The following is a 26,825-nucleotide window of genomic DNA, read 5'->3' as shown; positions in this document are numbered from 1 at the left end:
CTTGAAAACCACAGGGAACAAATTGCAGCCATTATACTTTACCAAATCAATTGAGGTGGAAGTATTTAAAGGCAGTGGACAACCTTTTTAAATTCCAAAGACAAGCATTCTCACTTGGTGTATCCCAACATATGCATACAATAGCAAACCTATGACATTTTTTGCTCAATTGGTCAGCAAAGTTGCAAGAAGAAGAAAAAACCCACCAACACGAACTGTAAAATAATTGTGTGCTTTCAGTCAGATGCATAATAAATTGCCCGAAGTCTTAGGTTATTCAAGTGAGAAATTACCCCTTCCTCAAAAACTAAGTTACTTCAGAGGGAGCCGTTTCTAACAATGTTGAATACTGGCAACATATCTCTATTGCTCGTTTTTGTTCTTCATATTACAATTATTTTGAGTAATATTACAGTGTCCAGTGCCTTTAAAGGAACACGTTGCCTTGGATCGGACGAGTTGGTCTATAAAAAGCGTTTGAAACCGTTTGTTATGAAATGCATATGGTTAGAAAGATGTTTACAAAGTAGAATATAATTATCCACACAAGTATCACTCAAAATTGCACGGTTTTCATTATACGTCGCGAACTAACATGGTCGGCCATTTATGGGAGTCAAAAATTTGACTCCCATAAATGGCCGACCGTGTTACTGGACGAGGTAAAAAGAAAACCACGCAATTTCTAGGGATATTTGTGTAGATCATTGTATTCTACTTTTACAACATCTTTCTAACCATACCGATTTTATAAAAAAAACTGGTACAGGACGCTTTTCAAGGATCAACTCGACCGATCCAAGGCAACGTGTTCCTTTAAGTAAATAACGACGCCCGTTCACAGGGGAAGCATGTTGACACTGGTCTGGTGAAGTGTTTAACTTGTCCTCGCGCCTTTTAATCTAATTATTTATAATACACTTCGTAGACTTCAAGAAAAAAAACTCAAGCAATTTATAACTCAACAAGAAGTCATTTTATTTGTACAAAATAAATAGAAAACAAAATACCCGAAACAAAATGTAACAATCAGTAAAAGATAAAAATTTAAAGGCAACTGTCTCTTCATCGGTGCTGAAATCAAAATTATATTATTTCCCCTTTTACTACTTTCTCGTAACTTATTTGATCAGAAGTTAACTACTTCGTTCGTGGCAAGTTTGGTAATGTACGATGGCCCTGAAAGACCGTCGCATAATAGCACATCATACATTTTATGCGTTTTAATGTCCCTTCAGGGCCACTGTAGTATTATCATCAAAATGTCATCACTTCGAAAATAGCTGAAATCTTCACTGAATATCATGGAGGAGAAAGTTTACGAATACGACAACTTGAAATGTGTTTTGTTGTCTCAAAAGAAAACATTGGTTTCATGTAAACTAAAAAGCTATTCTGTGGGCGTACACACAAAACTGGGCATGTGGTAATGACATTGACTTTATTATTATAACTTCCCAGCATATACAAAACACAAACCTGTTGTCTATCTATCTGAATGTAGAACCAAAGCGTAGAATACGTTTCAAAGAATTTATGTTGACTTTACCAGAGTCAAGCTGTTTGGATGACAGTTGTCTTGGTAAAAGAAAACGCACTCTAGAATAACACATTTCTGAACAGGTGAATATATACAAAAACCAGATTGCGTGTTGGTGGCACTGCATGGACTTTGCTCTAAATATTTGGCGTAAACAAACCTTCAAAAGTCAAATATTTGATTTCAAAGAAATTGTCAGGGCTTGCGGATACCGGGCAATACGGTAGAGATGTGAAGTACAGATCTACAAATTACTCTAAAGGTATAATACAGGATTGATAGAGCTGACAAAACAAGTGGCTGAGAGTGTTTATGTTTTATGTGATAAACCGTATATCAATTACCTTCTCTATTTAGTAATTGTTTTCATGTTTTGTTTATTGTTTTGCATGTGTCTTTTGTACCATTTGAATCATTTAATGTTTTTGGAAAACATTGTAACATTTCAGCTATTAAATATAGGCAGTGACCAGAAATGGAAATAAACCAATACCATTACCAATACATAAAATAAGCCTGTGAAATCTGGGCTTAACCGATGCGTAAGAAGAAAATAGTGAGAAACCATGCTTAATTTTCAGCATTTTAACACGTTGTCCTTTGTTTGTGTAGCAACTGAAATCAGCTGTGTCTTGTTATTTTTAAAGGATTTCAGATAGTTTCCTAAACAAAAAAATTCAAAAGGGAACATTACACGAAAAAAAATGTATGAACTTCTTTATCAGAAAACAGAGTAAGCTGTTGCAAGAGGCTGACCAACCAAAAGGTATAAGGGCAAACAAAAGTTAATGTCCTGTTGCTTCGCCCTTGCAGTCTTTCTCAAAGATTTAAAGGCAGTGGACACTATTGGTAATTGTCAAAGACTAGCCTTCACAGTTGGTTTATCACAACATATGCATAAAATAACTAACCTGTAAAAATTTGAGCTCAATCTGTCATCAAAGTTGCGAGATAATAATGAAAGAAGAAAACACCCTTGTCACACGAAGTTGTGTGCGTTTAGATGATTGATTTCGAGACCTCAAGTTCTAAATCTGAGGTCTTGAAATCAAATTTGTGCAAAATTACTTTTCTCGAAAACTATGGCACTTCAGAGGGAGCCGTTTCTCACAATGTTTTATACCATCAACCTCTCCCCATTACTCGTCACCAAGAAAGGTTTTATGCTAATAATTATTTTGAGTAATTACCAATAGTGTCCACTGCCTTTAATAATCATTAATATAAGCTTTCAGAATAAAATTAAACAAAACCTTTTTTATCCCTTCCAATCCTGTGTAATACTTTGACCTTGTTTTCTTCTATTTATATAAAGCATTACGGCAGCACTTTAAAACTAAAACATGTAATAATGGCAAATAAATGGCAGAGTGAGGAATCAGCTTCCAGACAGTTAAAGGCACTGGACACTATTGGTAATTGTCAAAGACCAGTATTCTCATTTGATGTACCCCAACATATGCTAAAATTAACAAACCTGTAATTTTTTTTTACTCAATTGGTCATTGAAGTTTGAATAGAAGAACGGAAGAAAAAACACCATTGTGTGTGCTTTCAGATGCCTATTAAAAATGGCTTCAGATCTGAAGTCCTTTTTTGTAATATTTTAGTGAGAAATTACTTCTCTCTCAAAACTGCGTTACTTCAGAAGGAGCCGTTTCTCTCAATGTTTTATACTGCCAACCTCTCCCCGTTACTCGTCACCAAGTAAGTTTTTATGCTATCAATTATTTTGATTAGTTATCAAGAGCGTCCAGTGCCTTTAATTAGTCTATTTAATTTTAACACACAGTGTTCTTGTCGACTTAAACTAACATTTGTAATGGCCGTTGTTAACTGCATGGGCCACAACAGTAACAATGATAAGTTACATTGTTATGGATGTAAGTAATATTCGAAGTGAACGGTTGGCAATTTTCAATTTTGAGAACATAAATCTAAATAAATCCTGAGAAATTCTCCTTAAATTGGATTTGGAATGAGTTGCTCGAATAAGTTCAGCAAAGGTTGCCAAAATAAAAGGGGTGATTATAACAGAATGGTTAGCAATTTTCAATTTTGAGAAAATAAATCTAAATAAATCCTGAGAAATTCTCCTCAAATTGGATTTGGAATGAGTTGCTCGAATAAGTTCAGCAAAGGTTGCCAAAATAAAAGGGGTGATTATAACAGAATGGTTGGCAATTTTCAATTTTGAGAACATAAATCTAAATACCTCCCGAGAAATTCTCCTCAATTTGGATTTGGAATGAGTTGCTCGAGAAAAGTTCAGCAAAGGTAGCCAAAAATAAAAGGGGTGATTATAAGTTTCATGGTTTGGTGGGTTTTCTTAGTTGTATCTTGGGATTTCAACAAAAGTCCCAAAGAACATGTTTTTGTCATTATTCTTTTTATGGATAGTTGGCACAACAAAATATTAAAACTTGAAACATAAATACATAAATGTGTATAATAGTAAAGTTCTTACTACTGTCATAACTTTAAAACCACAAGGGAAGCCGACTGGGTAAAATTGTTTAATAATTTGGTGTTGAACAAAGAAATAATGACAAGGGTGGGATTTGAACCAGTGGCCTCTGCTTTGACTGCCAGCACTTTACAAACTGAGCTATCTATCTAGTCCTTTGTTGGCAATCTCCCTATCTTTGTTCGTGGGTGCCAGTCGGAAGCCATACAACAATTAACTGTCGCGTAGCCAGGGATCACACCCAAATACAACCTGGGAAGAGGCAGCCAGGGGATCACCTTAACGGGATGTGACTTTTATAATATACACTTTTCTCTGATCAACCCCAAATTATTATAAATCTTACCCAGTCAGTTTCCCTTGTGGTTTAAAACCTGATTCTATCATTAAGATTACATACGTATGGAACAACAAAAAGGTTGGGAAAAAATAGCACCAACATGGCCAGCCTTAAAAACAACAGGCCTTTATTGTTTGTTTTTGTTCAATAAAGACAACATCAAAGATCTACTTCTACTTTTTAAAAATCCGGTAACATTTTGAAATACATATACTTTTTTTAATAACTGTGATTAAAATATTATACACCCGGCAACTTGCCAATGGCGACTTTGAATACAAACATGAAAGAAGAAAAACCCTGCAAAAAAATACATCCCTTAAGATATAAAAAATGTAACTAGAAATTTGGCTGCATAGTTTTTGATAACGTGGACCTGTTAATAGTTAGAAAAGTCATTGGTGCACAATTTCAACCCCAAAACTGTTCAAGTTGGCACACTAACATTTCTATTCAAACAATTGTTGGAAATTGGCAATAATATCTTTGGCTTTGAGAAAAATTTGAAATAAACATTTTGGTGATAAAGACACAAATGAATGACTTTGGATACATTTTGTTAAGGGGACGCTCACAATTATCAATATTTTCTCAAGCGTACAAACAATACACATTTTTAAATACCCCTTCCCTCCCCCTAAAAGTGTGTGAAGAGTTTTGTTAACACAATTCAATATTGAGTTGTCAATTGCATGCAAACCCTGTTATTTCAAGCACAGATCTAAGAAAAAATATGAGATTGTACATCTTAAAAAAAAAATACATATAACCATAATTTCCTGCTTTCAAGACACAGCTTATCCCACTTTCAAAAGGTCAAACAGAAAAAAACACTGCGTCTTATCTAACGGTGCAAAAGAAGGCCATGAAGCTTAATGTAAGTTTCAATAACTCAACATTTTCGTTCGAAAATGAACGGCAGCATGCATAAACCCCTCTCTCCCAGCAAATGGTTTGTACGTTTGTGAAAAATATGTTAATAATTGTGAACGTCCCCTAATCAAACCTGAACGCTAAACCCAACCAGCGAGTCAAAGATGGCCAACCACTGAGTGCAAGATGATCGGGTGTGGCCAACCACCGAGTCCAAGATGATTGGGTGTGGCCAACCACTGAGTTGAAGATGATCGGGTGTGGCCAACCACCGAGTCCTAGATGTTCGGGTTTGGCCAACCACTGAGTCCAAGATGATAGGGTGTGGCCAACCACCGAGTCCAAGATGATTGGGTGTGGTCATATCTCAGATCCATCTGGCTTTTTTGGAGATGCATTCTCTTCACTGTTTGCCATGGCGATGGCCATCTTCTTTAAGAGGATGGATCCCGATGAAGGGCTTGCTGAATAAACCAGAGGAAGCTCAGATGAATATTGTTATATAAGGGCAAGGAAGGCCATGGCCTGCTTGGCCTTCGTGTAATTCCAGGCTTGACACTTAATTGAACACTACAGTGATTGAATCAGTTTGCTAAAAGTGGAGAACACAACATTGGCGACGCAGATGGGTCTCAGAAAAAGAAAACAAAAATTAGAAGGCAAATTAAAAGTCGGGATTAGAGGACAGAAATTCAATATTTACCTTCAGTCGTCACTTGTTGGGTTCGCTCCTCGCTATCGGGTTCTTTCTCTACCTCCGTCTTCTCACCATCTTCCGCTTCGTCAACGACCGTTTTTATCTCCACAGTTTCCTCTTGGACGCCATTTCTCTCCACGAAATTTATCTCGACTCCGTCCTCATCAGCAAGCTCGTCGTCGAGAAGTTGAACCTCCTCGTCTTCTTTCGGCTCTTCCTTCGCAACATCTTCCTCCTGGATTTCCGCAACAACTTCAGGCTCATCTTTCTCTTCAACGGCAGCTTCTTCCTTGGGCCCATCCTTTAGTTCAACCTCCTCCCCCTGATCCACCTCTTGCTGATCCTCCGCGTGTACCTCCTCCCCCTGTTCCTTCTCCACGTGGTCCTCTTGTGATGCAGAATCACTTCCTTCGTCAGAGGTTGCATACTGGAAGTAATACTTAGATCGGAGTACGTCCGAAGATGGGCGCGTCGCTGGAGTAGACTTCAGAAGAGATGTCACACTTTCCTTGACGGATGGTCTTATGTCGACGACTGAAAGGTCAGGCGTACCATTCAGGAGGCTGGAGAACTTAGTGTCAGGATAGTGTGCCTATGATCAAAATAAAGACATTTTAAATCTTGGTAGTAAGACAAATAATGTTCTGCAATAAAACACGGTGAATGAGTGTCAGTATGTTTTTATTGGTTAGGTGAAATTTATTAAACTGATATCATCACAATGGCCTCCATAATATTTTCAGCCATGTTGTATGCCAGTCTGTTGGTATGTATGTTAAGATGACCTTCCTGTCCCACAAAGGGAGATATAAAGGCCGAGCTGGCAACAGCTAGTCTCTCTCATTCCAACGTTTGTTTAACATCTATGATAATGATTGGTTATTTTGTGCATATATATGTTGAGAGAGATACACCAAGTAAGAATACTTGTTTTTGACAATTACCAACAGGTCCAATGCCTTTAAAGACAATGGACACTATTGTCAAAGACCAGTCTTCTCACTTCTCACTTCACTTCTCAGTCTTCTGGTGTATCTCAACATATGCATAAAATAACACACCTATGAAAATTTGAGCTTGATTGGTCGTCGGAGTTGCGAGATAACTATGAAGAAAAAAAAACACCCTTGTCACACGAAGTTGTGTGCTTTCAGATGCTTGATTTTGAGACCTCAAATTCTAAACTTGAGGTCTTGAAATCCAATTTGTGAAAAATTACTTCTTTCTCGAAAACTACGTCACTTCAGAGGGGGCCGTTTCTCACAATGTTTTATACTATCAACCTCCCTCCATTACTCGTTACCAAATGAGGTTTTATGCTGATATTTATTTTGAGTAATTACCAATAGTGTCCACTGCCTTTAAGGTGTGGGCATTGGCTGTCAGCATGACAGACCCAGGTCATCTTTGCATATGAGTGAGTGGTGAGTGAGTGAGTGACATCATTTGGGGCGAGTTTTAACGATCGTAACTAATCACTGTTTTGGTTAAATTGGCTGTTGGTTTAATCACTGGCCAGTCACCACAACAATTATTGGTTACAGCCGCCAAAGCACGCCCCCGAGCCAGACTGACTGATTGCAGACTTACCCACAGAAGTAGAATTCCAAATGAGTACATATCGGACTCCATAGAAGCTTCAACACCATTGCTGATCTCAGGCGCTGTGAAGGCGAGTCCGTTTCTAGACATGTACCCTTGTTGAGCTCGCTGAGTCTGATGTAACAATAAAGGGTAAGAATCGTCATTTCAAAGAAAAACAGACTGGATGAGGGAGTTGATTTGAGTTGGAAGTAGAATTGACATCTATGACAAATGCGTCTAGTGACGTTGTCACGACTAATGGATTGCTTAGTCGAGTCATGACTACTGTTATTCAACTTCTCGGTTGATCATTCCGCCATGACTACTACTACAAAAAAGTTGCGACTACCTGTTTGGTGGACCAGTTGTGTCGATCAATCACGACTATGTTCGAAAACAAAATTTACTATACGAAACACAATCAGACATCAGTGACACAATCCTTCAAACCATTTAAATTCTATTTTATCCTATAATTTTTTTTCTAAATTCCAAGAGGGGCAAAACAAATCGGAAATAAGACTGAAGTAGTATGAATATCATGCATGTTACAAAATAATTTATTTCCCAACTCAGTGCTCCAAAATTGTTACCCCTGGTCACTGGACCATATTATTTAATTCCTTAAACCATCTCAGCTCTAATCTCAGCTCTCTACAGAGTACACAACACGGCGCCGCAACATTAATACCCCTGGTCAATGGGCCATTTAATTAATTCCCTAAACCATCTCAGCTCCCTTGGGAGTATTCAGCCTGCGCTACCAAATTATGTAGCGCACTTAGCTAAGTCAACCACAAGAACCATCTCTGCTCTCACATGTATCATTCACCCTTTGGTGAAGAGAAGCAATTATAGTTATTGTCTTGCTTAAGGAGATAAGAGTCGTGACCCGAATCACAAACTCCGATGACCTAATCATCAGAATTTGAGTCCGCTGCACTGAATCGCTTGGCCACAACACACCATTATGAGAAAATTTGAATTTACAGCGTCTAAACCAGGGATGAAATTCTAAAAAAAAAATGAAAAAGACTGAAATATGTTGTCAGTCACGGGAGGTTGAACACACGTACAAAATTATTTTCCTTTAAATTTTTTTAATAACAAATTTTTTATTTGCCAAAGTTTGGGATTTAAAAAAAACCGTCACAACTGAAAAGAAAATACGCGGTTTCAAAGTAGGAAAGTTGGCATTCTGCTTTGAGGCGGAAGCATCTCCTCCCTGCTAAACATTGACACAAAATTTGAACTTACAGGCGTCTTGGAGTAGTCACACTCGGCTAGGACGGCAGAGTTGCGGCTCGTTAAGAGAACGTTCCGTGGATGAACCGCCCCATGGACGACGGATATTTCATGCATGTGATTCAAGCCTTGAAGCACCTGACGGAAGATACAATTCAACTCGTCTTCTGTGAGTGGCGTTGAAGCATAACAATCCTCTAAGAAAGAAAGAAAAAAGTAATACTTTAATAATAATAATAATAATAATAATAATAATAATAATAATAATAATAATAATAATAATAATAATAATAATAATAATAATAATAATAATAATAATAATAATAATAATAGTCAATATTTATATAGCGCTTTATACACCCGAAGCGCGTCTCAAAGCGCTGAAACATACAGTATTTCCTACAAGGTATGTGGGACTAGGCTTTTGAAATATGAGGTCTCTCCTTTTACATAGAACCATGTAATGGTTTACAAAGTGCTGTGGCGCAATATGCCACCAATCCAGCCAGGAACACCGCGGCGAACCCCTTCTCTTTTCGATAAGTGCACTGGGTTCTTTTATGTGTGTTACACAAAACACTGGACCAACGGCATTACGTCCCATCTGAAGGACGAAGCAATGGCCAAGTGTCTTGCTTACGGACAAAAGTGTCACAGCTGGGGATTCGAACCCACACTCTGCTGATCAGAAACACCAAAGCTTGAGTTCTGTGTTTTGTCCTCTCAGCCACAACACGCCACAGTATTAATTATCTTACGTTTAGCGATGGCCGCTTCCAGTGACCCCATCTCAAGATAAGGCAACTGGACATGAACTTCTCCTGTAGCGGGCAAGGTGTAGATGGCATCAAGACGGAGTAAGCCCTCCGGACGGAAAGCCCAGGTCAGAGATCCCTGAACCAGGAATTCTTCACGCGCCTCGTCATCCGAGATGAAGAAAGACTGAAAGAAAAAAACAAAGAAAATGGAAGTTGCTGTTGCAAACTGCTTGAATGACATATCATGATAAGATGGGGTGTGTCATGGCTGAGCGGTTAAGAGCACCAGACTAAAGCTTGGGTGTTTTTGATCAGCAGAGTGTGGGTTCGAGTCCCGGTTATGACACGCGTGTCCTTTAAACTGTTATTGCTGCATCCTTTGGATTAATAGACAGCTTCGATCAATAAACAGTAAAGACACAGTTTATAAATTTCCCAGTAAGACCAATAGTAATCTAAAAGAACTTTGGTAGCCGATTACCTTAATAACGACAGGTTTGTTGTCAAACTGGCCAAGACGTATCATCTTCTTGTCACATCCTGGTAAGGGTTTCAGGTCCAAGTGTTGAATGCTACGGCCGAGCTTTACTGCTCCTAGCTTGGTCTTAAAATGGAAAATAAATAATTAAATTGTAAGATAACAATGTAAATAAGGGAGTTATCAGCTTCCTAAAGCACCCCCCCTAAAAAAAATTAAAAATTAAAGAAAGATAAACAAACACATCAGATGCTTTGGTATTTAGAACTTTTTGATTTGTTTTAATCCTACACAAATGTGGATATGTACAATAAAACTAACCTGAGAAAAAATTAATGTCAAAAAGATTATTATTTTCTTTTTTTAACTATTTGTATTCCTTCCCTTTAAAATAATATCAATAAAAGAGCAAAAAAGTAACATGATAACGTAATTATTAACAACAATGTAAATTTGTGTCTTACCAAATGATATTCAATCTCAAACTTGGGATACTGATGGGATAGCTCTCCAAACTGTCGATGTTTCAAGTCGGCCAACTCAACCTGTCATGAGAAAACAAGTCAACCAACAGTCTATAAACAGTATTAATGATTATAATACTAAAATGATAATATTGGGTTCTTGTATAGCGCTTTATTAGTTGAGAAACGATGTACCGTTAACTAACTTTGAGCTGCTTGGTCTCACTGAAATTGGGGTTGGGCCAAACTGGATATAAATTTTTCTGAGAGCCTTCACACCAGATATTATTAATCCCTTCAAGATTTCAATAAAGAAAACACACCATTCATCATCATCATGAAAGATCTTTATCTCAAATTAGCTGGATTTGAAATGCTAGAAAATCTAGGGCTAAGATAACTTTAAAAAAAAAGTTTTTAAAAAAAAGTTGTCGCCATAATGACGATGAAATGTATCAATGTGTTTAGAGCTTTTCACTTAACGTACCATCAACCCGTCCTCATCAACGTATGCTTTCTGTAAAGTCAAGCGTATCTCGGCGAGTTCCTCTTCTATTTTTTTAAGTTCTCCATCATCGCTCGTTTCAGACTCCTTAAAAGAAAACAAAAGATTCAACTCATTTATTTATTTAGTTGGTTATTTATTTCGATAGTTAATTTATTACACACCCAGTCTGGCCGAAACCTACCTCCTCCAGGTCCAGTTTGTAGGCCAGCTTGTGTCGAAGCTTCGATCGCAGAGACTTGATGACTTTCTGAGTGGCAAGTAGTTTAGAGACGTCCGGCTTTGCCGTCAGCCATTTCACATGTTCAGACTTAGTCTCTGTGTAGCTGGTTTGTAGATGGATGAGCTTATTGATTGCGTTGAGTTCTTTTCGTAGATGAATTATCACGACGCAGACTGTGTTTTCTAAAATAGTGGCTTCTTGTTTAGACTCCTCCTGAAGGTTACAAACAAAGTCTAATAAGCATCATTAGTTTCATAATTATAACAAATAATAATTTCTTCATTTATACTGCGCCCATTCCATAAAATGTACACCAGGGCATAACAAGATAATTATAAAAATATTAAAATTTTTCAACAGGAAAATATACAGCAATCCAAACAAATGAAAATACAAGGACCTTACAGAACAATTTGTGGAATGAAAATTGCAAACATTAAGACAGTCTAAAAAAAAAAATAATAAATAAATAAATAGAAAATGGATTTATATATCGTCGCATCAGTGCAACAAGGGTCACAAAGCCCGATTCATACTCCCTGCAAATGCGCATGCAAAGCAAATTTTGACAGCACATGCATGCCTGTTTTCGCAGAGAATGTTTAGCAGTTCAACAGTTGTAAATCAGTTGTTTTGAATTTGTAACGTCAACATTTGTATCACATTCGTCGGAAGTATGAACCAGGCCAAATACTACGTTAAGTTGCTCTGTGTCATCAGTTACGTTAGTGGACATTTTAAACAGTCAATGATTTAAAGCCATTGGACCCTTTCTGTACAGGAAAAAAAAGGTCACAGATTTACAAATAACTTACAGGGTTTACAGAAAGTTAGTGGTGAAAGACTTCTCTTGAAATATTATTCCATGAAATGCTTTACTTTTTGAGAAAACAGTATAACAATATTAATTCTCGATAGCGAGAATTACAGATTTATTTTAAACACATTTAATGACACGGTGAAACGCGGATACAAGGGTGGGTTTTCCTGTTATTTTCTCCCGACTCCAATCCGATTGAGCCTAAATTTTCACAGGTTTGTTATTTGATATAGAAGTTGTGATACACAAAGTGTGGGCCTTGGACAATACTGTTTACCGAAAGGGTCCAATGGCTTTAAAGAAGTCCACTTGTGTGAATTATAAAGACATTTATAATAAAATTAATAAAAATGATATCTACATTTAACTACCTCAAAAAACTATAAATGCTCTCAAATCAAAGTAAAACACTGTCAGTATCGATTCAAATAATTGTCTCTCTCATTCTATCATTTCAATTTTTTTTTACCTTGTTTTTCTCCAGTAACTCCTGGCTGGCACAACACAAATCTTCACCGCTCTGACCGGTGGTGACAATCTCAGTTTCTATGGCAACCTTCAACAAGCGAGCAAGTTCATCTATAGTGGCGGTGGTTTGCAGTGTGGAGGCATCGTCAGAGGTCAGATCGAATTGCTGTAAATGGGTAAAAAAAAAAAAAAATTATTTTTGAATGAACTATTTCCGTGACGTCACTCTACTGATGAAAGTGTAGATTATTTTTTATTAATGTACACTCAACTGTAGATTCGTACTGAATCTACACACTCTACACACACAGTTGTTTTTTTAATAAAAATGAATGAATGAAAATGAAAAAAAAAAATGTTTTGGAGGCATCCGAGCGCTTCGCATCCTATGGAAAAGGCGCTCTATAAATGCCATCTTATTATTACTACTTAGTGGTTTGAGTTTCTGAAAGAACTCATTCGACTCACATCGATCATGTTGGCTTGGATAACTCGTCTCCACTCTTCTGCTCTCGCGTCCGTGTTCTCACGCACAGATTTCAGCTGCTGGCTCTTCTTCTCCTAAAGATGAAACAAGAAGTTTTAAAATGAGACAATGGACATGTGTGTGAGTAAAAAGAATCCTCAGCTGAGGTCTCAAATTCAAGGCATCTGAAAGCACACAACTTGTGCGACAAGGGTGTATTTTTCTTCCATTATTCTCCCTCTCTTCGTCGACCTATTGAGCCCAGCACAGCAAAATTATACTTACCAGACTAAGGTTACCAGCCAAACAACCATGTCAAACCTTTTCTGAAAGGACAACTGTATACTGGTATCCTGCGCATTTCTGCTTAGCAGAGAGCTGTTAAGTAATGTCTGCTTAAAGACACTGGACACTATTGGTAATTGTCAAAGACTAGTCTTCACTGTTGGTGTATCTCAACATATGCACAAAATAACTAACCTGTGAAAATTTGAGCTCAATCGGTCATCAAAGTTGCGAGATAATAATGAAAGAAGAAAACACCTTTTCACGCGATGTTGTGTGCGTTTAGATGGTTGATTTCGAGACCTCAAGTTCTAAACCTGAGGTCTCGAAATCAAATTCGTGGAAAATTACTTCTTTCTCGAAAGTTATGGCACCTCGGAGGGAGCTGTTTCTCACAATGTTTTATACCACCAACCTCTCCCCGTTACTTGTCACCAAGAAAGGTTTTATGCTAATAATTATTTTGAGTAATTACCAACAGTGTCCACTACCTTTAACAACCCTAGGAAACTGGATTTAGGTGTAACAGGAATAAATCTTACCTTCCACAGCTTGTAATTAATGCATACATTAATGTGTTCTCTGTCCGCGTCGCCACATCCTGTTAAGGACAAGTTTGTGTCCCCAGAAGAACGAGTTTGATAGGTCTCTTCCAACTCATCCAGAGATTGCTGCAAGATAAATTAATGTTACAAAATTTAAAGCCAAAAGGCCCACACTTCGTGTATCACAACTTATATATAACATAACAAACCTGTGAAAATTTAGGCTCAATCGGTCATCGGAGTCGGGAGAAAATAACAGGAAAACCCACGTTTCGCCGTGTCATGACATGTGTAACCAGTAAATCCGTAGTTCTCGATGTCGAGAATTGGTAATTGTTTTAATGTTTTCTCAAAAAGTAAAGCATTTCATGGAATAATATTTCAAGAGAAGTCTTTCACCATTACTTTATGTTAACCCTGTAAGTTATTTGTAAATCTGTGATTTTTTTTTTTTTCTGTTCCGAAAGTGTCCAATGGCTTTAAATGGCGTATTGTGGCAGAGCGGATAAGAACATTGGAGAATTTTGACATTCCATCAGAGCCATCCAGACAATAAACACTTTCAAAACAACCCTAAAGACTCAAATTTTTCAAAAACATTTCAGTAACATTCCATAGATATTGGATTTTGGAATTTTCTTGATCTTTGCACCGCTGGAGGACAACCAAGAGGTAACTTTTTTATTGTAGCAAGCGCTATGAGCACCTTTTGTGAACACCGGCGCCATAGAAGACGTCATTATTATTATTATTATTAAATGATCTGCTGTTTCTGATCGGCTCAGTGTGGGTTTGAGTTTTGGTTGTAACACTTAAACATTATTGCTGCATCCTTTCACACTTGCAGTTTTAGTTCAACATCTTTAGTAATTCTATATTTTTTTTTAACAGAACCACAATATGAGAGATGTTAAATTTGCATCAGGGATAAAGAATATTTATTTAGTTGTTTACCCATACACCGATGTGTGTAAGCACTGTATACTCAGTACTTTCCCGAGTCCTGTGAAAAAATATCACAGGCATGTTACTCGGGTGTGAGAACCACAATGAGCAAGACGAACACGACAAACGAACAATGGAAATAACCATACCTTTATCAGAGACTTTTGCTCCGTCAGTGGAAGTTGATTCACAGTATCTAAGAAATCGGACATCTTCTGATAAGCCGTCTGTCTCGATGTATCTCTAGCTTTAATGAGCTCATCCAGATGGTCCTGTCAGAAAGTAAGGGCGTCCAATCAAGTTATGATAAAATAAAAAAACACCTCTTTTGAAACTGATTCTCATGTGATAGCCACTATTTTTTTCAATTTGATGATGAAGCAGTGGGGGTCAAAAAAATACTTAAAGCTTAAAGCGTTTTGTTTTATACAAAGACGACGGGGCATACAGCTCCAGAACATTTATGACCAGTTAGTCCCAAACACGCCTACAACGCCCTATACATCCATCAAGAAAGAGTATGGTAAAATTTCACTACTACAGAATTTTTGTTTTGTAAAAATCTTTTTAGTCATACTTAAAGCAGCTTTCATTTCATGTCATTCATCAATTTTACAGGTAGGCCAGCCACAACTATGTGTTTGCATTCCGAAAAAAAAGTGCATACATGTAGCACAGTCCAACTTTTAAAACACAAGAGGCCGCAATGCAATAGAACAAGTGTCATCGTCCAAAAACATGCAAATTCAGATTTGAAAAAAAAAAATCAACAGATGTAACATGTAGATGTCACGAATGTATCAAAAGTGACGCCAAGGATTTTGATGGTTTAAGATGGAATAACTTCAGCAGACCCGATCTACTTGGATACACCGTAGGGTCCATAAGACTGGACGTAAAGACGAGGGACTGCATGTGTACTGTGGTGTTAGATGGCCTTTTCATGTTGTATGGGGGTATCAACAGCTCTCCATTGCTAGTCACCAATTAAATGTTTTTGCTTAAATGTTTTTTAAGCTATTAAACCAAACGTGTCCAGTGCCTTTAAGCGTTCGAGAAAGACTCTACTAGGGTTGAAACACCAGGCCATTGCTTATTTCTTGCAGGAATGTATAACGATAAAAATAAAAGCTTTTTAGAACTGAGAAGTCTCCCGAAAAAATCTGATAAATCTACTCCGCTCTAGTAGAATATATAGCAAGACAGTTCTCTAAAGAACAAGCTCTACCTTGCAAGTAAACACACATGGTGTTTCCGCAGGCCAAATATTTTATAAAAATAATAATAATATTTACCTTTGCATCAGGTTCTTCAAACTTTCTCTGCGACTGAAGAAAGTCCTGGCAGGCATCGTTGGCGTCGTGATCGCTCACTCCATCACTCAGACTCACAAACTCGTTGGTTGAGTTTGTCAAGAGCTCGATCGCAAACGCAAGAGGGTCTCTCAAGTCCGGATCGATCACGACTCGTTTTCTGTTATCAGTGAAAGTAGAAAAGTGAGAATCAAATGTCTGCTTGATTATGTTTTTTTCCTGAATCTGAAAGTTATCCTAAAAAGGCCTTCTGATTGGGGGCTTTGGGCTATAAAATGCATTTGTCTTTAAAGGATTCAGGTACTTTCTGTAGGACACAAAACAACAATGTCCACAGATTTATATTAAACCTATACGGTTTGAAGATAATGATGGTAGAAAGCTTCCCTGACAAAATTATTAGCTGAGGTGCTGTAGTTTTAGAGAAATGAGTAAAAACTAGTCACAAAAAACATTTCCGTCTGAGTGACACAAAACATTATTTAAGCATGTAAAAGGGTATTAATATAAAATAGCTGGTAAATACATTTTATATGGTAAAACTGAGACAATTTTTTCATTGTGACACTGTTTTACATGTTTCTCAAAACTACAGCACCTCAGCAAGTAATATTTTAAGGGAAGCTTTCTACAATCATTATTTTCAGACTGTGTAAGTTTAATGTAAATCTGTGGACATTGTGCAAAAAGTACCCAGACCCTTTAAAATAATATGGTTTCGAGTGATTACTAAATGTATACCTTGCCTTTTAAGTGTTTCTTCCTTTCTTATTTAACTGAGACTTAAAAACAATATCAAAGAAAGAAAATATATTTGAACCATTCAATAAAATGAAGTCGCAGTCAAAGAGACCCAGGTATTTACTCACCTCGTTTGTTTGAGAATTGCCACTCTGGCATGAAGCTCAGCGACAGTGTCTTGAATAGCCCTCTTGAGCTTCTCATCCAGTTTAAGAAGACACGTTACAGTGTTGGCTGCAGTTTCCTAGTAAGGGGATAAATAAAAATAGAATTTGACAATTACCAAAGGTTTCCGGTGCCAAATGTACACTATTGGTAATTACTCAAAATAATTATTAGCATAAAAACTTACTTGGTAACGAATAATGGGGAGCTGTTGATGGTATAAAACATTGTGAGAAACGGCTCCCTCTGAAGTAACGTAGCTTTTGGAGAAAGAAGTAATTTTCCCTGAATTTGATTTTGAGACCTCAGAATTACAATTTGAGGTCTCGAAATCAAGCATCTGAAAGCACACAACTTTGTATGACAAGGGTGTTTTTTTTTTCATTATTATCTCGCAACTTGGACTACAAATTGAGCTCAAATTTTCACAGGTTTGTTATTTTTATGCATACGTTGAGATACACCAAGTGAGAAGACTGATCTTTGACAATTACCAATAGTGTCCATCGCTTTAATTAAGGAAAATTGCTGTGCCCCATTCAAGAACGAAATCCAAGACCCGACCTGACGTACCTTAACGGACTGATACTCCAATTGCATCTCTTGTTTCTGGGTCGTCAGCTCTTTCTCCAACATCTCTTTCTCGATAGCGAGATGTTTGATCTTGTCCTTTAACTTTTGAACATCAGCGTTATATTTGTCGACATTCACGGCCCCTCCTCCTGGTCCCGATCTGGAGTTACTTGATGGTGCCGCTTGGGGCGATCTGGAAAATGTGAAAATATTTGTGATCACTAAATCAGGGCTCCAATTTTGTGGAAAAATTTAGTCGACTCTTGATTGACCACTGAACAATAACGTACATGCGCAGTGACAAACTCACTCGAACAACTGACTTTGGAAGTCTAGTCAACCATCCGCGCCACAACAACCCTGCTGAGAAGTCGTCTTCGTTTGATCGGCCATGCTCTTCGGAGACCTGAGGTGCCTCTCGCTACTTTCGTAAATCCACAAAACCAGCCATCTGAACCCTTTCGACAGGGTGGAAGCCTCCGCTGCACCTACATATCGCAGCTTATAGATGACCTCAACGCCATCGGCCTACAATGATCGGCCTGGATGGCAGAGACGAATTTCTAACATTGGACAAACCCATGGTCACAACGTCCCGAGTCGAGTTCGGCCCGAGTAGCGTCAACTCGGTATTCAACACTCCATTGCTTTATGCATCGCGCTATAGTGTCACTAGTTCCCCTCGGCGCTTTACACATCATGTTAGCATGAAACGGACCATCAGGATCCCCATGGTCTGGAGGCTGGTTCCAAATGGTCCACCACAGTAGTCAACCAATGGTCGACCAACCATGGTTCCAGTCGCAATAGTCAACCTTTAGTTAAACCATGGTTGCACACTCGAAATTGCTCAAGATTGCAAAGCGTGTGGCTCAAAAATTGTTATGGACCAGAATTTGGTTCATCAGACAAGAACCAAAATGAGTTCAACAAGCAATAAGAGTAGATCTAACTCATTTTTGTGTACATATGTAAAGTAACAAAACTCTTGATTCACATAATGTATACAGTCAACATTTTTTCACAAATACATCACACAATGAGGTGTGGACTTCATCATTTTGTTTAGTTCCATAAAGTGTTTTTTACAAGAGTTTTTTTTCTTACTTGATTTGAAACAGCTGTGGTGCTGGTGTTGGTGTAGACAGCAATCCAGGAGCTCTATTAGGCAATGTTGATCCTTGGTTAGATGCATTTTTATTTGGACTCGCAGACGAACTGATGGCTGCAAGGAAAGCAAGCAAATTTAAACAAAATAATGAATGTTCAATTACATCTTAAAAGGTTGGGTTATAGATTTTGTTTTGTCAGGGTGTAGCTGATTAATAGGCGAAATTGTTCATTAAAGATGCAATATAAGTCACCTGTGAAAGTTTTTGCTGAATACATCGTCTACTTGTTGAGAAAAAGTAAACAACGGCCACAATATTTTCAACAAGAATGTTGAATCCATTCACGTTGAGCGAAGCGACAGCGGGGTACCAACCACATCTCATGGATTTCTAATCAACGTTGGGCATTTCAGACAAAATATTTTGCAGGGTGCTTATTACCATTCCAATCTGTGTTAAAGGCAGTGGACACTATTGGTAAATTGTCAAAGACCATTCTTCTCACTTGGTGTATCTCAACATATGCATAAAATAACAAACCTGTGAAAATTTGAGCTCAATCGGTCGTCGGAGTTGCAAGATAACTATGAAAGAAAAAAACACCCTTGTCACACGATTTGTGTGCTTTCAGGTGCTTGATTTGGAGACCTCAAATTCTGAAATCTGACGTCTCGAAATCAAATTCGTGGAAAATACTTCTCTCTCGAAAACTATGTCACTTCAGAGGGAGCAGTTTCTCACAATGTTTTATACTATCAACCTGATCCCCATTACTTGTTACCAGGTATGGTTTTGTGCTAATAATTATTTTGAGTTATTACCAATAGTGTCCACTGCCTTTAATCAAATATAAAACAACAGAAAGACCATACTTGGCTCCAGTGTGGCAAATCCACGTTGCATAAGGGCATCATTCAGGCTGGATGTCCCATCAAAGATCTCTACCGATGTGAAACTAGACGAGGAAATCATCGGAGAATAGAACCGAGCTCGGACCGACTTATTCTCCGTTACTTCCTGTAGAAATTCCACAGCCTGCAAGTAAAATGCATTTCCAGAAAATCTAGTGACTTAAAGGACATTATTACGCAGGATTTTTCTTTTTGCATGATGGGAGTATAACCCCATGTGTAAATATCTTTTGAGTAGTGTTGTTATTGAAAATGAACAGTTGGTTCTGAAATTAACCAGTGGTTGACAACTCAACTTTTTGATAATGCATTATTACTCAAGAAGTTAATACACGTGCATGTTAAAAGTAATCTTACTTAAATAAGAAAACAAAAGACATTTCTGATCAGAAACACCGGAGTTTGAATTTGGTGCTCTTAACTGCTCGGTCACGATACTCATGAGAGGCCACTATTACTTATTTATCATCCTTGTACCCCAGTAGACTGTTTACCTTTCTGTTTCCCTCATTGTTCTCTGCTGTGGGTTTGATCCCCCTGAAGAGCAGAAGATGGGCTTGAGGTGGTAGAGATGCTAGCGACATTGGTAGCTCTACCAGCGTGTTCCAGTCAACCATCTCGTCGTTGCCGTAATCCAAATAATGAACGCCAACCTATATAGGATTTGAGGCATTGCATGGTGAGGTATCAATATATGTTTGGTTTGCGGTAACACCATGTGTGTATCTACTTGCCAGGTAGTGTTTGTTCTTTGAGAACTGTCTTGCTTTATTCTACTACCGTGGAGTAGATTTATCTGATGTTCGGGAGACTTCTCAGTTCTGAAAAGAACTGTCCTACTTTTTTAACTACTACCCAGGCCAATGGAAGGTATCAACAAAATTGGCTGGGACTACTACTTAAGCTTAAAGGATCGTAATTAAATGCACTACCCCGGAGTCAGTTCTTGAAATGGTCTCAACATTTTTACTAGCTTGCTCTAGTCTCCTGACGATGACTAGAGTAAGCTAGTCGAAATGTTGAGACCAATTCAAGACGCTAACCTGTTCACCATCAGGGGGATTCACGATAAAATTTTCAATACAAATAGTAATTTATACTAACTAGTTCTTATATTGGCCATTTAACAATGTGGAGGTTGAGCTGCATGTTGAACGTCAGAAAATTGTTGATAAAATCTCATGTTTTTAGCATACTTGAACATACCATTTTTCACGTCAGGTACGCGCGTGCGTGCGTGCAGACGTCAAACGTGAGCATGCAATAAGCCCAGAGGGTGAAGTCACCTAGAAACAACACACTCTTTTGACGATTGCGTTCACAGGTTTGCTCGCGTAATATTCAGCTCAACCTTGCTATAAAACGTATCCATGCACTTTACCTTAGTGCCCTTTGCTTTTATATTAAACCAGAAGTCGCAGGTTCCAGTCCTGCTCTAGTCAATTTTGTTTACTGCTCAACCTGAAAAATATTTAAAATTGCAAGTATTTATCTCTTTTGAACGTGATTGAATGAAATTGTTAATTTACCTTAGTAGGTTGTTGTTCAGCCTGTTCACAGATATACGCTGGCATCACTTTACATCTGTACCACATACCGTCCTCAGAGAAAAGGGATCCATACACCTGTTACAATAAAAACAAATCAATTACACACTGGGTGTCAATCACTCAGGAAATAAAACACTGTTCTACGCCAAAAAAATATGCTCAAATTTAATTATGTAAATGCAGGAAAATATCTACATCCGGGCCAATTGCATAGCGCTGCTTAAGGGCAAGTTTTGTGCCAACTGTAGCAGACAAATATGCCAAGACGTAAACGTATTTCACACGTCAGCAAGCAAAGCGGCCATCTTGAACGTCATCATTTTCGTGCAGTAAGCACCGGAAGGTTAGCATGTCTTTTCGTGTGCCTACGGTCACCAGCCCTATGAAATCAGGCGGTTAAGCACCAAAATTGAAACTAAAAAACTTGTTATGATGCCAAGAAGTTGCTTTTTAAAGGCACTGGACACTATTGGTAATTACTCAAAACAATTGTTAGCATAACAACTTACTTGGTAATGAGCAATGGAGAGCTGTTGATAGTAAAAAACATTGTGAGAAACAGCTCCCTCTGAAGTAACATGGTTTTTGAGAAAGAAGTAATTTTCCACCAAAATATTTGAACTTGGTTTCGAGACCTCAGAATAAGACTTTGAGGTCTGGAAATCAAGCATATGAGAGCACCCAACTTCGTGTGACAAGGGTGTTTTTTCCTACCATTATCTTGCGACTTTCGACGACGAATTGAGCTCAAATTTTCACAGGTTTGTTGTTTTATGCATATGTTGAGATACACCAAGTGAGAAGACTGGTCTTTGACAATTACCAATAGTGTCCAGTGTCTTTAATGTTAACCCACTCTTACCGTACTAAGGACAGGCAGACCAGTCGATCGTTGCGCCATTGGACAATACTGATTGATCTCAGTCATGAGCCTGGCGTTGGTCTCCACCATGTTCCTATTGGCTAGCTGTGCGTAGACTGTACACGCATCCACCACGTAGGTTACGAGAACCTCTTGCTGTATACAACAAAGAGCATAAGGATTTCATGTATATGTGACCATAGGGATGTTGTTGAGTCACCGTTTAATAAGGAACGGGTAAAACTAGATTTGCAGATCTCTTGAATGAATGGTTTATTGTCGGAATCTGTAAATTGGGTGAATTTCAGAGCAGGAAATACAAATAGGAACGTAGGGGGCGCTACGCAAAACAGGAATTAACCAAAACTAAACGGTGGTGTTCTTTTATGTACACCTGGCCCTGGCCATAGTGAGTAGGGTAGATGGCCTTAGCTTTCGATCAAAACCAGACGCTCTTCAGAGGCATAAACAAGTACGAACAAATACAAATCCATTTATAGAAAAAAAGAGAGAGAGGAAAGGGATAAAGAGAAGGATACAGAAAGACAGGGAAAAAGGGATTTCATATATATATATATATATATATATATTTTTTTTTAACTCTTCTGCCTGGTTAACAAGGAAATGGTACAGGACTTCTACAATGTATAAATCAGTATATTTTTAGACTTTTGCATGGTGAAAGTATAACACTTTGTGAAGTATAACAATTCCATAATTGCAATTTTTTAAGGCAAAATTCCCCTTTTTAACATCACCAATCCTCACCCCCCCCTTCCCAGGTCATCTGGCTTGATCTATGTATTGACGATCTATTCTAATATTTGGCTAATTCAACCACTCACTTCTACGTATTCTTGAGCTGCTCTTTGGTAAGATTCTTGTAAACTTCTGGGACTACTCGATTGAAGATCACCTGGTTGAAACATGCAAATCAAATTAAAACTTGTATTAAAATTTTATATTTTTTAAAATATTATTATTTCTTGTACTTACTATTGTAATTCAGCCTATAGCTGCTAATATTTTTTTTAAAGCCATTGGACCCTTTCGGTAAACAGTGTTGTCCAAGGCCCACACTTTGTGTACCACAACTTCTATATCAAATAATAAACCTGTGAAAATTTAGGCTCAATCGGTCATCGGAATTGGGAGAAAACAACGGAAAACCCCACCCTTGTTTCCGCGCATTTCGCCGTGTCATGACATGTGTTAAAAGTAAATCCCTAATTCTCGTTAACGAGAATTTATATTGTTTTGCTGTTTTCTCAAAAAGTAAAGCATTTCATGGACTAATATTTCAAGAGAAGTCTTTCACCATTGCCTTCTGTAAACCCTGTAAGGTATTTGTAAATCTGTGAACTTTTTTTGTTTGTTTTCTGAAGCGAAAGGGTCCAATGGCTTTAACAAATACAAATAAAAAAATTGAATACAAATTTTTTACATTTACCTTTGTTTTGACGTTTCATGTCCCCATTTTGCATTGGGTTTTCTGTAGTGTTCCTGAAACGAAATTTTAAAGAAGAAAAACAATTGCAAATTATCAACTGAATAATTTACTGAGTTAAAGGGAGGAGGTTTACATGGTCATAGTCTGTTTGTAGCTGGTCATGGAAACATGAACTCTCATGCAGTCACTAAAAGCGCGCGCATCAACTAGCACATCACAAACAAAAGTTTTAAAGGGTACCGTTATTATTGTCGCACACGCGCATGTGCAATAAATGGGTGAGTGTTTAGAAGTTAGTGTCTGGTCACCGGACACGTTTGGTAATTACTCAAAGTATATATCTACGTAAAAACTTATTTGGTAACCAGCAGGGGAGAGTTGTCTAAAGTAATGTAATTTTTGAGAAAGAGATTTTTCTCATTAAATAATTTGAATCTGAGAAAGACTTCAAGCCTGAAGCCTTTTTTAGGCATGTGAAAGTTTTTTTTTCAATCATTATTATCATGCAATTTGGATGACCAATTGAGCCCAAATTTTCACAGATTTGTTATACTATACATATGTTGGGATACACCAAGTATCATCTTGCAAAAACATTTGTGTCCGTTATTACTTTTTCTTGTTGTAGTCGGCCTTCTTGACTGAGATAATTTTTCCGTTCAGATATTTCCCGCTGAGTTGTCGGACAGCCAGGTCTTGTGACTCTTCTTTCGCGTACCTCACAAACCTAAAATAAAATATAAAAAATGAAGGGGAGAAAAAAAAATCGTATAATTCTGATTTCAATCAGCATGTCAGGCCTGTATGCTTCATTTTTGAAAGGGCACCAAGGCATTTTTTATCTTGGTAAAGGGCACCCTATGAGGAAATTGTAAATTTCTACTGCGGCATTTCAAGGGCACCAAGGCCACTTGGGGGAGAAAAAAAAATCGTATAATTCTGATTTCAATCAGCATGTCAGGCCTGTATGCTTCATTTTTGAAAGGGCACCAAGGCATTTTTTATCTTGGTAAAGGGTACCCTATGAGGAAATTGTAAATTTCTACTGCGGCATTTCAAGGGCACCAAGGCCACTTGGGGGCAATCGCCTTCGTTGCCTCCATGAAGCATGAGGCCTGGCATGTCATCAAGCTTTGGTATACTGATCAGCAGAGGTGCATTCTGCTGTATTAGCCAGGCTCCTAGTGATCTGTCGGTGGTTCAAACTCCTTCTATTTCTTCCTCAATGATGACACCCATGACTTTTGATAGGCTGTTAAGGTGCTCCCTGTTTCGGCCCCAGAAGTAGGTGGCAAGGTGTTGCTGCTGACAGTTGATTTGGGTCAAAAGTACTATTAGGGTGTAGCCCTCACCTTGAAGTGGTCCTTCGGCCTTGCCGAAGCTTGAAGGTCATTATCCTGGCAGTTATTGCAATGACATTTATCCTGCAGTCCTGTTGGTTTTGACAAAACGTCTTCTTTGACATGTATACATGTCTCATCAGTCAGACTGAACAATTTCTTTTTGACACATTAATTCTTATTAATTTTGGTTTTTACCCATACTCCGATGTGTGTTAGCACTGTATACTCAGTACTTTCCCGAGTCCTGTGAAAAAATATCACAGGCATGTTACTCGGGTGGGATTCGAACCCACGACCCTTGCAATTCTAGAGCAGTGTCTTACCAACTAGACTACCGAGGTTGCCGGCAGCTAGAGGCAGTTCGAATCCTATGTTTTGACAGCGGGTACCGCAACGATATAATAGATGTTAAATTTGCATCGGGGATAAAGAATATAAATTTTGGTTTTTACCCATACACCGATGTGTGTTAGCACTGTATACTCAGTACTTTAATTCTTACCCAAACTTGGCAGCGTTGTTCTTTCCATCTTTGACTGTGCACGATTGAACGACGCCACATGCAGAAAATTCTTGTCTCATCAAATCCTACCAAATTACAAAAGAAATTGTTTTTTTTATAAGACACTGTAGTCCTTAATAGCCCTTTTTCACACATTGCCATTCCTGTGGCCAAACCCTGGGGGAGTAACGACCAGCCCTTTCACACTTGGATTACGTTACCCCTGATCTACCCCACCCAGCAGATGACCACACTCCAGGGAATAGCAACCCCTGCCACGCCTGCTGTGGTCATGGAGGTAGAAATGCTCCTATTTAGTACTATTGGTAAGCAGTAAATCCCTGTGTATTCTTGAAACTTCAACTTGATAATGTAACCCTCCTATCTACCGAAGGCCACAGGAGGGTAACGTTATCTTGAACTAGCAGGATACCAACCAACTTGTGGTGTTTGCACAGTATCCAGCAGGGATAACTTTCTGTATGGCGCCACCACTTTTTCACTCGTTTTTACAAAAAGGGATATCTCATTGAGGTAAATTAGATACTATATTATTTCATATCAAATGAAAAGGTGGCGGCGCCATACGGAAACTTTTCCTCAAGCAGAAGCAGGCATGAAGCAGAATAAACCTTGGGGTAAAAAAACTCCTGGGCTCTACAGAAGACTTTCTGTATCCTGCCACCACTTTCTTACTCATTCAAACAAAAAGGAATATCTAATTTAATAAATAAGAAGATACATTCTATTTCATAGCGATTAAAAAAGTCATGGCAGGATTAAAAGGATACGGAAACTTTCATTTTTTCCAAACTTTTAACAGACAACAATGACTCTCGAGGTCAACTGAAATTCACTCACACACAGTCACAGTGCACACTCAATCACAGCTAGTGACTGACATTGACAGCAGTCAAAATTACAGCATTATGGAGCCACACGGTACAGTCTACACTTTATTTATTAATATTACGGAACTGTTTTTCCAATGGCAAATTCAATTCAATTCAATTATGACGTTTATTCCAATAGTTGTGTAGCCTACATTACATAGCCTGTGAATAAGTGTGATGTACGATTAAATATATGGGGCATATCGAACGGTAGACAAAGTAGACAGACCATGTTGATAGAACCATGGAGGTAGCATCGCCCATCGAATGAATTTAACAAAATAAACATGGAGGTAGAATTAGAAATGGCTCAACAAAATAAAGATTTTTTTTAACGCATGTCAAACGAGTTTACGAATAGACTGACACCCTGTCTCCTCACAGCATATTGACATACAAACCAAACCACGACCAAACACACACACAGAGGGGGAATCAGACTATTTTTTTGCAAAGTTTTCAAGAAGACTTCTGTCAAAAATGTTTCCATTATTTGTTTCTTTACCTCGTCAATGTCATCAGGTAAGTTTGTCACATAAACATCAAACGTTGGCTTTCCTGAGAACCTGTACATCTTGGAATCTTTTGTCTCTTCTCAAAATAGGCTTGAATACCGCAAGTAGTTGGCGTTTTTAAGTTCGCCAACACTGGCAGCTCTTGGTTTTTCAGCGAGTAGCATTCGTGACCTGCTGTATGCATAGCACGTG

The 26,825-nt window shown here is 38.1% G+C and overlaps 1 protein-coding gene and 1 long non-coding RNA gene across 2 annotated transcripts; one reads left to right on the top strand and one right to left on the bottom strand.

The window, feature by feature from the left end:
- The first annotated feature begins 972 nt into the window (after window positions 1-972).
- LOC139952875 (uncharacterized) lies at window positions 973-5,205 on the top strand. The gene is made up of 2 exons (XR_011787921.1): window positions 973-3,681; window positions 3,818-5,205. It is a non-coding gene; the product is annotated as an uncharacterized lncRNA (long non-coding RNA).
- Window positions 3,675-26,825, bottom strand: LOC139952873 (serine/threonine-protein kinase 31-like). Its single transcript, XM_071952144.1, has 26 exons — window positions 26,624-26,825; window positions 25,226-25,311; window positions 23,994-24,107; window positions 23,381-23,433; window positions 22,776-22,846; window positions 21,931-22,086; window positions 21,048-21,143; window positions 20,013-20,171; window positions 19,480-19,642; window positions 18,603-18,720; window positions 17,496-17,688; window positions 16,886-17,001; window positions 15,999-16,176; window positions 14,853-14,975; window positions 13,756-13,884; window positions 12,931-13,023; window positions 12,464-12,628; window positions 11,136-11,387; window positions 10,934-11,038; window positions 10,447-10,527; window positions 9,986-10,108; window positions 9,505-9,688; window positions 8,759-8,943; window positions 7,508-7,633; window positions 5,924-6,509; window positions 3,675-5,684 (listed from the first exon to the last, which is right to left on the bottom strand). Exons 1-26 carry the CDS (start codon window positions 26,690-26,692, stop codon window positions 5,581-5,583), a joined length of 3,828 nt encoding a protein of 1,275 aa, XP_071808245.1. The 5' UTR covers window positions 26,693-26,825; the 3' UTR covers window positions 3,675-5,580.

This window comes from Asterias amurensis, chromosome 21, assembly GCF_032118995.1.
Source record: "Asterias amurensis chromosome 21, ASM3211899v1".
Taxonomy (NCBI): domain Eukaryota; kingdom Metazoa; phylum Echinodermata; class Asteroidea; order Forcipulatida; family Asteriidae; genus Asterias; species Asterias amurensis.
The sequence above is the reverse complement of the archived record's forward strand: the minus strand, read 5'-3'. Positions and strand labels throughout refer to the sequence as shown.